The sequence below is a fragment of the Micrasema longulum genome, unplaced genomic scaffold (assembly GCF_059751315.1).
Source record: "Micrasema longulum isolate JH-2025_06_02 unplaced genomic scaffold, ASM5975131v1 h1tg000328l, whole genome shotgun sequence".
Lineage (NCBI taxonomy): Eukaryota > Metazoa > Arthropoda > Insecta > Trichoptera > Brachycentridae > Micrasema > Micrasema longulum.
In genome coordinates this window covers 187,507-201,643 of record NW_028277532.1, presented here as the reverse complement: position 1 = coordinate 201,643, position 14,137 = coordinate 187,507, and the positions used below count along the sequence as shown (strand labels likewise).

At 32.6% G+C, this 14,137-nt stretch overlaps 2 protein-coding genes across 5 annotated transcripts in view; one reads left to right on the top strand and one right to left on the bottom strand.

Moving 5' to 3' along the window:
- e(y)3 (PHD finger protein enhancer of yellow 3) overlaps window positions 1-14,137 on the top strand; it is a 32,204-nt gene that overhangs the window by 14,317 nt on the left and 3,750 nt on the right. For 2 of the 4 annotated variants that reach the window (XM_088225065.1, XM_088225068.1), the window contains 6 exons: window positions 961-1,193; window positions 3,323-3,473; window positions 3,728-3,953; window positions 6,515-6,703; window positions 7,112-7,307; window positions 11,679-11,788. In XM_088225065.1, the coding sequence (XP_088081191.1) occupies window positions 961-1,193; window positions 3,323-3,473; window positions 3,728-3,953; window positions 6,515-6,703; window positions 7,112-7,307; window positions 11,679-11,788 (1,105 nt within the window). The remainder of the gene's footprint in view (window positions 1-960; window positions 1,194-3,322; window positions 3,474-3,727; window positions 3,954-6,514; window positions 6,704-7,111; window positions 7,308-11,678; window positions 11,789-14,137) is intronic. The other 2 variants (XM_088225066.1, XM_088225067.1) reach the window with 2 other exon arrangements.
- The window catches only part of LOC148282441 (uncharacterized), a 39,982-nt gene continuing 38,889 nt past the window's right edge, over window positions 13,045-14,137 (bottom strand). Inside the window, exon 11 of the mRNA XM_088225070.1 lies at window positions 13,045-14,106. Coding sequence (XP_088081196.1) covers window positions 14,087-14,106 — 20 coding nt within the window. The 3' untranslated portion in view covers window positions 13,045-14,086. The remainder of the gene's footprint in view (window positions 14,107-14,137) is intronic.

Sequence of the window (14,137 nt, the reverse complement as noted above, 5' to 3'; positions counted from 1 at the left end):
TTTGTGCACTGTACATGCTTTAAAATGAAACATTAATTCTCAAAAATGTGATCCTAAAAAACCAATGTGGTTATCTATATCCATTGTAAAACCGAGTAAATCAACTTTTCGCCCTTGAGCAATTAATACAACCCGTGATTTCTTAGTGCTTTTAAACTGTTTTCTTAAAAGACATAAAGGAGATGGCTATGTTTAATCTGAATATTATTTAAAACAACATAAGCAGTCATATTAACCAAAAATCTCAAAAATGATGGTGGCTTGAGATGCCTCATTTGTTTTTTAGCGTCACAAATACACTAGAACCTCGTTTTATACGGTTTCGAAATAACACGGTCTAAAAATTATGTTTTATTTTTTGTGCATTAATTTAACAATTTAATATAGTTAAACCATTCGTTGTTGGAATGCCCTACATCGCTCTTTTACTTTCTAGGCGTATAATATATGAAAGTGATGGTCAATAATCTTGATTTATTATAGAAATAAAAGACAAGTGATACTTCAATCCACAAATTTCATGGTTTTATTGTTTTCGCGACATCTTCGAGACTGGTATCTTTATTAAGAAATACAATGTATTTATACAAAATAGTGGTAAGAGAATTAAAAATTATATGAAAGTAAATTAAATTAAATTATTTTTGTCTTGTGTTTCACTCGTCTTTTATTTCTATAATAAATTATAATAAACTTCCATTAAGAATTTTCACTTACAAAGTTAAATTTTTAAAATAATCTTGATTACGATTTTTTAAAGTACTTTGATGTAAAGTTATGCTTAAAAAAAAATGATACAGTGAATAGTGAACAATTTGATTTGAATCCCAAATAGATAATTTTTTTAGTATATTTTTTTTCACGGTACTGTGTGGAATGTATCCCCAGTGTGAAAAGAGATTCCAGTGTGTGGTTGTCGAGAGCAATAAAAAATGAAATATGTTCAATCCCATGTGACAGAGCACCTTCCAGGAGACCGCGGAGAAGGCGGCGCAGTCGGCTGCCGCGTGGAACGCTCGCCTCAACCGGCTGCGGCGGCCTGCCTCGCTGGACCTGCAGACTCTCACGCTGCACCGCCCTCGTCGGCCCGCTCCCGTACGCGAGCCGCACCCGCAGCGCGCGCACTACCCCGTGGCCGTGCTTCCCGGACAGTACACGGACTACTACCGCTGCTACCGGCCCCAGGAGCTCAGGTATGCGCAGGCTTCTTCACCCAACATGCAAACGTGTCACTCATATTTTTACAAATTTAACACACAAATTTTTTGAAGGAATAAGAACTCGGACAAAAAGCAGTACACGAAATATAGGCGCATCAGCAAAGGCTGCCTGCCTATAACCAATAATAAATTAAAAATTTGAATTTAATAATTGAAAATAAAATTTGCTCATGATTTTCAAATTTAACTTATGTATTCATAATTTACTTTTATTAGAATATCATAGAAAAATAAATTACTTACTATTTTTTTTTTTGGTTTGAACTTTTTAATCTTATTAACAAATACCGAATCGAGTTACTAGAAGTACTGAGCTGTTTGCAACTACATATAGTAGATAATAATTTTGCAGAACACTGCGATTCTGTATTTACCTTTGATATTAATTAAATTTATTAATTTACCCACGATAGACATTTTTAATGAAACAATTACTAATCTCAAAATATTCTCCAGTACATTGTTTAACCCGTATTTTGACAGAACCAAATAATTGTTTTTTTTTTTCACATTTAATTGTTGAAAAAGCTTCAGAATTCCAAACAATTTTTTTTTGTTTTTGTTTTAACGAAGTTTATTATGAATTGCGATAATGCAGTTAAGAATGAAAAATATGGTAAAGCAGTTTTAACTGAATGTTGTTTTACACACATTTTAGTTCATGAGAAAAAATGAGATCATAAGTATCCTGTAGGATGGATACATTGCTGAGTAAAGAGTTAAAGCTAATTGAATCTATCCATGTTTAAATGTTTAAGGGACACAAGTCCATAGACTCAAAGTTTGAGAAAACCGATAGAAACTGTCTCTTATTTTTTTTTAAGGAACTTGTCATATTTTTGATAAATTATTTGGTATAGTAAAGTAATACTGGTATCTTGAGAGAACTAAATAGTATATTTTTTTTTACACATTTAATGGTTGAAAAAGCTTCAGAATCCCAAAAAAAAAAAAAAAAGGTTTTTCTTGTGTTTTAACAAAGTTTATTATGAATTGCGATAATGCAGCTAAGAATGAAAAATATGGTAAAACAGTTTTAACTGAATGTTGTTTTACACACATTTTAGTTCATGAGAAAATATTGGATCATTAGTATCCTGTAGGATACATTGCTGAGAAAATAATTAAAGCTAATTGAATCGACCCATGTTAAAGGGGCACAAGTCCACAGACTCAAAGTTTGAGCAAATTGATAAAAACTGTCTCTTATTTTTTTTTAAAGAATTTGTCATATTTTTTATTAATAATTTGGTATAAATAAATTATACTGATATAAAAGTTTATTAAAAATATAATTTTTTTGGTAAGTTTTTTTATTACAATTTTTTTTAATCCACGGACTTATTCCCTTTTAGCATCTCAATATTTTTTAATAAAAAAAAAAATCATGTTTTATTATTTTTTCAGTAAAAAAGTATTACAATTCAGTGGTTACAATGTTAAGTCTACTTCCTACAGTTAGAATGATTTATAGTTCTCATTTATTTCAACATCGTGATCACATTCGATGGCTAGATTAGCAGAATTTTGTTTCCGCTTTCTCGTTGGATTCTCCTCTTTATCCATGTTGAAATGACTTGAATATCCCACAGCGTGTCACGTTGGATTTTTAAGGTAAATCTACTAAACTGACAGCTGTCGTATTGCCAGGACACTCAGAGTATTGCCACTAAATAAAATGTTTTATTCTAATTCCATGTTAAAAGGGAACTTGTCAATGGACTAGTCTTCTTTTAACATGGAACTAAAATCGCTGTAACAATTTTCTACGAGTTATTTGTTAGATTAGAGCCTTTTTGTTAGATATTGAATGAGGACTAAAAGATGTGTATTTAAAAAAAATAATCTTCCATAAAAATGACAAAACCACCAAAAGTGTGACTTGTGCCCTTTTAACATGGATCGATTAAATTGAAAGTCAATATAGAGCTTTCTTTTTCATGTGATGTTTTCTCTGTATTTGATCTTAAACTTTTACTGCAATTTAATTTTTATAATTAATATGTATTAATACCAACATTTAAAAAAAATATGTCTTCAGTTTGCTTCAATCTAAATAATGATTCAAAGTCATTTTTCAATTTGTACTGTTTTAATTTTAGCTATTTCCCCCTGAACACTGTAATGAACTTGTTAACCAGCCCGAGGAGAGGTAATGATGATTTGTCGTCAGATTCCTCCAATGATGATTCCGACATTAGTAACTCCAGCCAAGATGACTCCGATAGTGAAACTAGTGAAAGACATTTTAGGGTAAGACTAACATTATTATTAAATGATGATATCTCATCTTTTTTTAAGCCTAAAGCATTGATCTGTGCAAATTATAATACGAGTTAAATTCATTATGACTTGCTATTTGTAGCATTCATGGAGGAAGATACAAATATGCAATTTTAGTGCGTAATTGAAAAATTCTGATTTTGAAGTTACCGAGTTGTAGTAATTACCCCACAATATTATGTTGTACGGCAAATATACTCAAAATATCATTTTAAATTTGACAGCGGAAAGGCGGGGCAACTGCCAAATCCAAGCAGCGTCCCTCAGCCGCTGTGTCTCCCTCCCTGCTCCCCACGGAGGGTGGAGAGGGTAGCGAGGTGGCGCCCCCGTCGGCGCCGCCCCCCGCTCCCTCGGAGCCCCAGCGCTGCAAGCTGTGCGGGGGCACGGAACACTGCAACAAGAGGTACCCCCACGAAAACTTCATCACCTGCGCTACCTGCAACAAAAAAGGTACATATTTTTTTTTTGCATTTGAATATTCTTGTTCAATTATTCTGCTAATCTTTCTGAAAAATAGATGTTCATTTTGAACAAACCAGGCACCTGTCGATTGGCCTAACTTGTAAAACTCGTAAATTCCAAACTGACTTTTTTTCAGGGGACATTAAAAACCGTTTTTATTTGAGTCGAGAAGTTTTTTAAAAATATTTTTGAAAAAAAATTATGCAACTCTGCACGGATGTATAAGTTTTACACACATATAGATTATTTGAAGCCCTAATAGAAAATGCCAAAATATAATATTTAGGAGTTTCATTAGTTAGGGTCATGATATCGGAAAGACTTACAGAATGGATAGGTCATATGCTGCGACATGAAAATCTCCTGCACAATATACTGCTTGGAATGATTGAAGGATCCTCGCCGAGAGTATCTGAAGCAAATATGCCACAATATCGACAGTAGCTCATATACAGAACTGAAGAGGATCGCCGAAGACCGAGCGGTGTGGAGGAAGAGATGCGGGATTTAGCTGCTAACTGATCCCTAAGTTTGAAATTGAAAAAGAAGTATTAATATAGGCAAAATAATGAATGTTACACAGTTTGTCAACTGAACTTAAACCAGCGAAATACCGGTCATAAGCCCTGTAAATTTATTGGCATAAATACACCCTGAGGGCTTTTATAAAAAATAATTGGTAAATAGAAAATTTCCAAATCAAACAGTAGGGCAGCGAAGTAAAATAAACATTATTAAAATAATATTTTCAAATGCAATGAAAAACAATTCAAAAGCAAAAAATGATAGGACTAAAAAAGAAAGGTAGTTCTATTCGCTAAGGTAGATTTTCTCGATTATTTCATCCAGAGTATTTTATGGCCATGCTTCAAATTTCACATACATATCTATAACAAGTAAGATAAGCTGCCGTTTCATTTACGTACTCGCATACTCTTGCACAGCTCTTATGAGAAACATGAGAGCTTGTGCGTAAGAACATTTGTTTAGTCAATGAGTTAGCAAAACGGCCACATTTTCGGATAGTATTTTTTATATTATAGATCGCCGTTCTGCGAATGCGAATAAAGACAAATGTCTATTTATTTTTTATGACATGTTATAGATATATTTGAATTCTACTCTTATCTCTCATTAGATGATCACAAGCAGGATATGGTGAGTGTGTATTCAAAATAACGACATAGTAATTTTTATAAAACTAGTAATTATTAAATTTTTTGCTGATTTTTGCCCTCTGCGTTTAACCTGTTACATTGTAGTAAAGCCCGCATAAAATGTGTTAATGTCACAACTATACATTATATGTATTTATTTTATTAAAGTATTTAAAGGTGGGTCTATTGCCTTGAGACAATTTCTTTCTGCCTAACAGTTCAATAGGAGAAAATAATACTACCACTACGAACATGTCTCCATAATCAAAGGATTAAATTTTAAAATATTTTTATTTATACATGTAAAGATACATATTACAAAAAAATAACATATTCCCAACTCTATGAGGCCAAGAGCCCTGTGTTGATTAGCCGGGATATAACATAATGGAAAGTGAAAGCATGCGTATTATAAAAGAATACTAAAAATAAAAATTATTACAAAAACATAAATTTTAATAAACATTTGGACAACACACTTAATAGTATATAAATCTATGCAGTGGCACGCAGCAGTCTCCTTAACTTAGAATAAAAAATAATATCTACACTATACTATAAGGAGGGGAAGGAGTAAATGTGGAAAGGACAGAAGGAAAGGAGGAAAGAAGAAAAGGAGGAAAGGAAAGGAAAATCGGGTTGTGGTCCCGTGGCTAGTGTTGCGGACTCACGCGCCAGAGGCCCGAGGTTCAAACCCCACTCTACCCCAACTTGATTTCCATATTCTAATAGTGAGTTATTTACAACTCGTTAAAAATGGCCACCAAAATTGAAATATTGAACCTAATTGTACATTATTGTATTGTATTGTATTGCACATATTGTAAATTATAAGAACGCTAATATTTATTTTTCTAAAAAAAAAAAAAATACATAAACATGTAGTACCGATATCAAAAACATTGTAATACAATAAATATTAAAATTGTTAAAAAATTTAGTAGCCTTCCAAAATCATCCTCATCATTATCGTTTCCCCACCCGCGCCCAGTGGTGCATGGGGCACTACATTGATACTTCAATTGCAGCGTATCTGGAGCATATTTGTTTCATGGAATGTAATGTTATCAATCTCACACTTCAGGGGCCAGTCCAGGAACAATGAACTATTACGGTGTAGTACTTGAAAGATAATATTTTACGTCCACCTTGCCAGGAATCGAACCTTGGTCCAGTAGTATGGCAGATGAATGAGGCAACCATTAAACCAAGAGTCATATGTTTATCTTATAAGGTTTCTCGCTTTATTCACACACACATCTGTATTCTTCATACGCCCGGATGTAAATTTCTCCACTCTGGTTTCCATCGCTTTTATTTTTAATCTATTGTTTTTAATTTTTCATCGGTGGTTTTTTGCATTTTTAATTTTTTGATTGTTGCCTTTTCCAGTCCACCCGTGGTGTCTGGAGATGGTCCCTTCAGTAGCCAAGATGGTGCGAGAGTACTCGTGGCAATGTGCGGACTGCAAGTGTTGCGCTCGCTGCGGAGACCTGGCGGACGATGACAAGATGCTGTTCTGTGACCTCTGCGATCGGGGCTACCATATCTACTGCGTCGGCCTTAGGAAGGTTCCCACCGGTGAGTTCATTAAGACTACATTCCTTTTGGTCCTAAAGGTAGCGTGAACAGTCTTACGCTTCAGGTGCCAGTCCAGGGACAATGAAATGGTCCAGTGTAAAACCATCTTTAAAAACGAATATTTCATGTCAACCTTCCGAGGAATCAAAGTATTAAAAAATATGACTATCCCTGATCTTTAAATTTTACCGGATGTTCCATTGGAATTACTACAACAATAAACAATCACGGTGAGATTTTTTTATCATGTCGGTTACAACCAACAAATACGGCCATTGTGAATGAGCTGCAGGATTCTGATTCTATTTCACACATAGAACTGTGTTCTTCATCCGCCCAGACACAGACATTATCACGTCCATAATTTCTGAAGTACATATCATTTTAATAACTTGATAACCATTTCAGGTCGGTGGCACTGCGGCCACTGCGCTATATGTCGGTCATGCGGGGCCCGCTCCCCATCTGGGCCCCCGGGGTCCGAACCCCCGCCCCTGACGGCGACCGGGGCGCAGCCCCCCCCGGACCAGTGGCACCACCACCTGAAGAAAGGACATTCCGGCCAGCGGGTGTACTCTCATACCCTGTGTGCCCCCTGTGCGAGGTAAACTAAAAATAAACCATTGTGTCTTTGTGTATTTTAAAAAATATGTATCACGGACAGGTCAAGCCTTTGTGGAATAATTTTGTAGTTAATATAATTTATATGTTTTGTAATTAAACTAAAAATAAAAACACTTTGTTTTTAACCACTTATTTGCTATTTTAATACTGACCGGTTTCAAAGCTACACAAGCATCCTTGTCAAGGTATAATTTGGCAATGCATATTTTCCTATTTTATAATTTTAACACTCTTCTTCTTCTTCTCGATGACCACTTGGGAGAAAGCTTCTCTATTCTAAGCAGTACGAAACAGTTCCTGCACATTTCTAATCCTGGTCCATGCTCGAATGTGCCAAAGCCAGGAAAGCTGTTTTCTTCCAACCCCTCTACGTCCCCCGTAATACTTCATTGTTGGTTATCATATCGGTCCAAGATATTCTTAACAAGAATGTGGAAACAGTGGATCCACATTTCAAATGCTTCAAGGCGGTTTACAATATTAACTTTAAGAGTCCACACCTGTACACCGTACTGTAAGACAGGCCAGGCCATATATAACATTTGACAATTATCTCAGCTTTGCGTTTATATTATCGTCACAAAGAAGATTTTTAATATTGTTAAATGCTGTTCGGGCCGCTTCTATTCTGCATTATATCTCACGGGGTCTAGATTCTCAGAGAAGATACTGCCCAAGTACCTGAACTGTTTCACACTCTCAATATTGACACCTTTTATTTGGAGATTTACATTTGGATGACTCTCTCGGCTAAAAACTAAGAGTTTAGTTTTGTTTCCATTAATATTTAAACCAAAACGTTCACCAAAGGAGTCAATCTTATCGATTAGTTCTTGAAGGTCTTGTATATTGTCTGCAATTAGAAAGGTGTCATCTGCATATACATTATTATTAATGGCTACACCATTTTCCTTCACACCGATATTTGTATCAGTCAGCGCTTCTTTGAAGACCAAGTTAAACAAAGTAGGCAAGAAAACACAACCCTGTCGGACCTCTCTTTGAATGGGAATACCATTTTCCAATTTTATAATAGCGCTTTGGTCCCAATACAGGTTTTTTATTATTCTCACATCCTTCTCATCTATACCGCATCTTACGTCAAATGCTTTTTCGTAATCAATAAAACAAGCATAGATATCTTTTCTTCGGTCAAAACAATTTTGCAACAATATATTTATTGTTGTCAGCGCTTCACGGGTACCAAAGCCATTTCTGAACCCAAACTGAGTGTCATCCAAATCTCGCTCGCACCTCAGTCTTATTCTGGCATGTCTTGAGAAACAATTTCAATGTATGGCTCATAAGACTTAAAGGCGATAATCATTAGATTTTTTCGTGTGTTGTTTTTTGGGTAATGTAATAAATATTGATTTTAACCAATCTCGGGGGATAATCCCTGAGTCGTATGTGTTATTAAACAGTCCAAGAAAACAATAAATATTGTTTTCATTAATTAATTTGATAACCTCCATGGGGATTTCATCATGTCCACATGCCTTTCTAGACTTAGATGTTGAGGTAGATTAACAGTCTACTAAGTATTAAATCTAAACATAATGTGGAAGTAATATGTCTCTGTGGGATGTCTTTTTTTTTGTGAATGAAGGAAGATGAGGGGCATTGAAATTTGATTATTTGTTTTTCTAAAATAAGACAGGAATTGACTATAGGAAATATTAAAACAAATGATCGAATTACAACCCCCCTCATCCCTCACTCCCCATGCTTTCACAAAAACGAAATATTATGTACATGACACGAAGACTTGACTTATTACCTACATATTTTTATATTCAACATTTAGTAGACTTTCATTACTAAATTATACCTTGATAAGGAAGCTTGTGTAGCTTCAAAACCAGTCGGCATTAAAATAACAACCGTATCAAGTATGTGATATTTCCCTATTATGCTTTGTAAGATTTTTGTATGTACAGTAAAACTTCATTTTTACGTTCCTCAATTTTATGTTTTCCCGCTTTTTACGCTAAAATGTTTAGTTCCCATTTTTTTCCATACATTCTCATTCAAATATCCCCCCAATTAACGTTTTTTACGTTTTTCATATCACCGGTTTTACAATGAAAATTTTTCGAAACTCGTTCGATCTGTCAAAAGATGCCGAGCCACGCGCCGCCGCGTTTGCCCAAAATGGTGAATAAAAACAAAGTAAATAAAAAAATCTGTAAATTGTTGTCTCAAACTAAATTCAAAGTAGGTTCAGTGTAATTGACCATTTTGTTTAAGTGTCTAATTTTGACATTTTACTAAATTGTGACATGCGGTTGACGCATGTTTAGGAAGAATAAAGTCTTTACATCAATAAATTACGATGCAGAAAGTCTAAAAATTTGGCAATAGAAATATTATTTGAAGTTATAAACATAATTTGGAAAGAAGATTGTTTAAACAGTTATCATAAAACTGTGAAACAGTTTTGCCGCGATGTAAATGACTGTTGAAAAAAGTGATACCATATAAGCAAAATTTCCCAATATTTAGGCAAAAAATCATTACATGCATTTTATGCAAATCAAAATGTTATTTTCGTGCTTTTAAGGTTAAATACCTACTTAAAATTATTTAAACATGTTTTCTTTTAATTATAATAAAAAAAAAAATACATTGTGGTATTGATTGAAAAAATATTTTTTTTTTTAAAATGAAATCATAGGTAGTTTTTCATTTCCTCACTTTAGCGTTTTCCTCAGTTTAACACTTATTTGCTGCTTCCCTGAAAAACGTAAAACAGGGTTTTACTGTATTTGATATAAATGTTATATGATAGATGTGGACGATTCGTTTACTTTCTTTATTTAAAGGGGTTGTATATTGTTGAGTTTTTATGTTTTCATCTTTTTAAGTGTATCTTTTACAGGAAAAAATATTCTTACGGCATGAAAATTCAACTATTTAATAAATACTGCATTAGGATTGTTCTAATCCAGTGTGAGATTTTCAGCGCTAAACATATAACTGTTGAAGAGACCAATAACTAGGAAATGTGATAATCTAGGCATTTACAAGACTTGTGACCCGTCATTGGCCGGTTTGAGTTATCATTTTACACACTGTAACATTCAAAAGTCTGCCTAATATTTGTGATTTCCACATCACCACGATTTTCAGAAGTTGTAAATAAATATCTAATCAATGCAATGCCCTTTCTCATCTCAACATCTGTTGACTTTTTTGTGATGTTTTTATAGCAATTTTTATTAACGCAACCTACCATTATTTCAAATTATATAGTCTAGAATACGCTTGCATTATTGGTCTCTTCAGATGAAATCATAAGAGTTAAATTCTAGTATTTAGTCTACCAATAAATATTGTCAAGAACTGATGGAAATTTCCATAAAACAGTATTAAATTATATATTTTGATATATTTTTTCCTCTAAATGTTTGATAGTTTGTATTCAATTATTTATGTGTATGCATTGATAATATTGAGTTAATTTTTAATTCAAACATACTGGGTTATTTTTTAAATATTGTTTTTTTTTATGGATATTCAATTAATTTCTCATCACACTAAATATTTTGTGTATGTTTATGTGGGTTGGTCACCTTTAACATATGTGTTGTGTAACCCCGTTCAGAAAAGAATTTGTGTTTACATCATTTGTGTGTCCATTGCTTCTCATCTCAGTATTATAACATCTTTGCTGCGCTCACCTGAATACAGCTGCTATGTTAACTAAACTTGGTGCAATTATTTTAATGCTCTAATCTGGCTATTGTGTTTTAATAAATCTTATTTTTTTATTTAAAATATATTGAGATTTTTTTTGCATTTAGAAAAAATCATATATGCAAAATTATAAAAAAAAGAACAAAATTGTTTATTGCATTTGCGGAAACTGTTGGCTGTTTAATTTATTTACATAAGGGCAAGGCCATCAGAAAAATATTTCATGTTTATAAAATCTTATAAATTGATCATCATCATAAGATATGACAATGAAAATCAAACTACTTAAAAAAACAAATTTATTCAAAATATCCTCAATGTTGCAATAAAAAAATATTTTGAAATCATTCAAAAATTATGTTTTATTAAGAGATTGACTGCAGCTTAAAATTAGCGTAATCTTTTAATAAATCATACCTGTCAGTGATGAAAGTAACTCATTAATTAAATTTATTATAATTTCTTGATTTTTATATAAATAATACCACACATATAAAAAAGAGAATTAATCGAAAACTAACTTTAAAAGATATTAGAATTAAACAATTTAAAAAATAACTGCATCGACTTTTAGTTAGTTGTGATGAGTGAGGCAGCAATGACGGTGTGTAGTGGGTGTTCTGGGTGTGTATGTTCCGGGGTGGGCTTACAGAGCGTGGAGAGCCGGTCGCTTCTGCTCCGTGTGTGAGAAGTGCTTCATCGGTCGCAAGGGGGCCATGGGGCTCGTCATCTGTACCAACTGCAACAGGAGATTCCATCAAGGTAAGGTTACCAGACCGCTAACTTCGCATTACTCTGGACTCGCAAGATCTCCATATCTAGTTCAAAATATCATCGCTTAGCTAACACCGCACAAGTCATTTTTGTTATTTTTTACAGGACAGTGAAAAAACTGCTTATTTTATTGAATTGAAGAGGAATTAGACTTCAGCTTTTAATAGGCAACATTTTATGGATGAACGTTTCATTTTATTTATTTATTTATTTATTGATATACAAAGCATGACGTGCCTTTTACTTTACAAAAATACTTATTTAATATAATGTTAACACTTTAGTATAATGTAAAAAGAAAAAATATATTAACATTTAAAGACATATTTAAGTGTTGAGCTTTCAATAAATTATTATTAAGCAGTTTTTTTATCATCCTGTAAAAAGATAAAAATTACTTAAGTAGTGTTGTTAACTAAATGATACATACACACTTTATTTCCAATAACTTGAATTTTAATAATTATGTGTTAGTTTCAAAAGTTGTGTATTATTATTATTTAATCTGCATTTATCAATACAATTTATAATACCTAATAACTATCGTAATTAATTAACATAAATTTCGAGATGGGTTGTGGTCCTAGAGGTAGCATCGCGGACGGCAGAAGGTCCGATATACGAACATATCTCTACCAAAACTTATTTCTCATTTTCTAACACAGTTATTTATGACTAAAATACAATGGTCTCAATATTGAAATATTTGGGTACAGCATGCATATATTTACTTAAATTTAAATGCATATATTTATTTCAATTAAAAAAAAAATATTTCAACTAATTAACTAAAGTTGTATACTCTACGGCAGCCAAAACCATATCATGCATTTCATTTTGCATTTGATGAACTTTATTACATTTTTATTTTATTTAAAAAAATACATACTTTTCTTTTCGGGATAGTGGCAAATGGATTGACTGTAGATTGAAAACGTGATCCAAGGATTTATGAGATTATTTTGTTATTGTTTTAGTGTTTCAACTACAAAGTCCAAACTAATGTGATTTTAGCATTACATTAACACGTTCGGGTTAGACGTAGTGTAGTGTGCATTATCACGGAAGATGTGTCACCCCATATGTATTTATATCTAACTGACCCTTAATTTGCTGTCACTGTAAGCTAACTCGCAAGATTGTTAATTCTTGAGATTTCTTAAAAACATTTATTCTTCAATTTATTGCTATTAAAATATTAATAATATGTAATAAAAAAATGATCAAAATACACTGCATTTGCTGTACCAATGCAGTGCCTTCTAAAATTCTTCTAATTAAGCATTTAAAATTAGCATTAATATTTATTTTTAATAAACTTATGTTATTTGAGGGGTTTAAAAGCAAAAATGCCTTTGTCCGCTGTTACTGCTTCTTGGAAAACCAACAGCGAAAAGACTATTCATTTTAAGTTCAATGTGTAATTGCCATATTAACAAGTCAAATCCTAAATGTGTAAAAACACACTTACATATTAAAATGTATATCTGTATATATCAAATTCTGAAACTAAATGATCAAATTCAGAAAACTGGGATAATCCTTCAGTATCTGTATTATTTTTTCGTGCTTCAAGAAAACTGTTGTATTAAAATTACAAATTCACAAAAAACATATTTGTTTTTAAGAAATAACCAAAAATACTTGTTAATTTATTAATTACTGTGTTTTTACAACAATCAATAAAATTTTTTTTGGTAAAATTAAAAAAAAAACAAGTAGATTTTTTAATAAAAATATGTATTTGAAAGATTGGCCACCAAATGTCTACATTTAAAGGGAGATTCTTCTTAAAAACCTTATGAGCCTCTCTTGATTCCTTTTCACTCACTTTCACTTAGCATATTATTTTTATTTAAAATACTAGTTAACACATAATTTAAAACTGTCACTTTGTTAATACAAGAAGAAAGTGTCACAAGCAGCCATATTGTTCACTTGAAATGTATTGGCGTTTTTGTTTGTTGCATGCTAGTGGACAGCTGTTTTTACATCTTAACCAAAATTTAAACATTAATTCCACAGACATGATTTTGTATTTCACATCATAATTATCCAGAAACTCAATGAACATTTTGGCATTCAAAACTCAGTTTTAGGTATTCTGAACAGTGGCATTATTGCTTTTAACCATTTGTCAAATCATATATATATATAACGTTTTTTATATGAACCGGGTTGTGGCCCTGCCACAGTCTTGCGTACTCGCTGATCAAAGGTCCGAGGTTCAAATCCCACTCTAACAGAACTCAATTCAAATTTCTCCAGCACAAGTTGTTTAGAACTTTAAAGAATATTTTTATGGTCTGAAAATTGAAATATTTAGGTAAATAATAA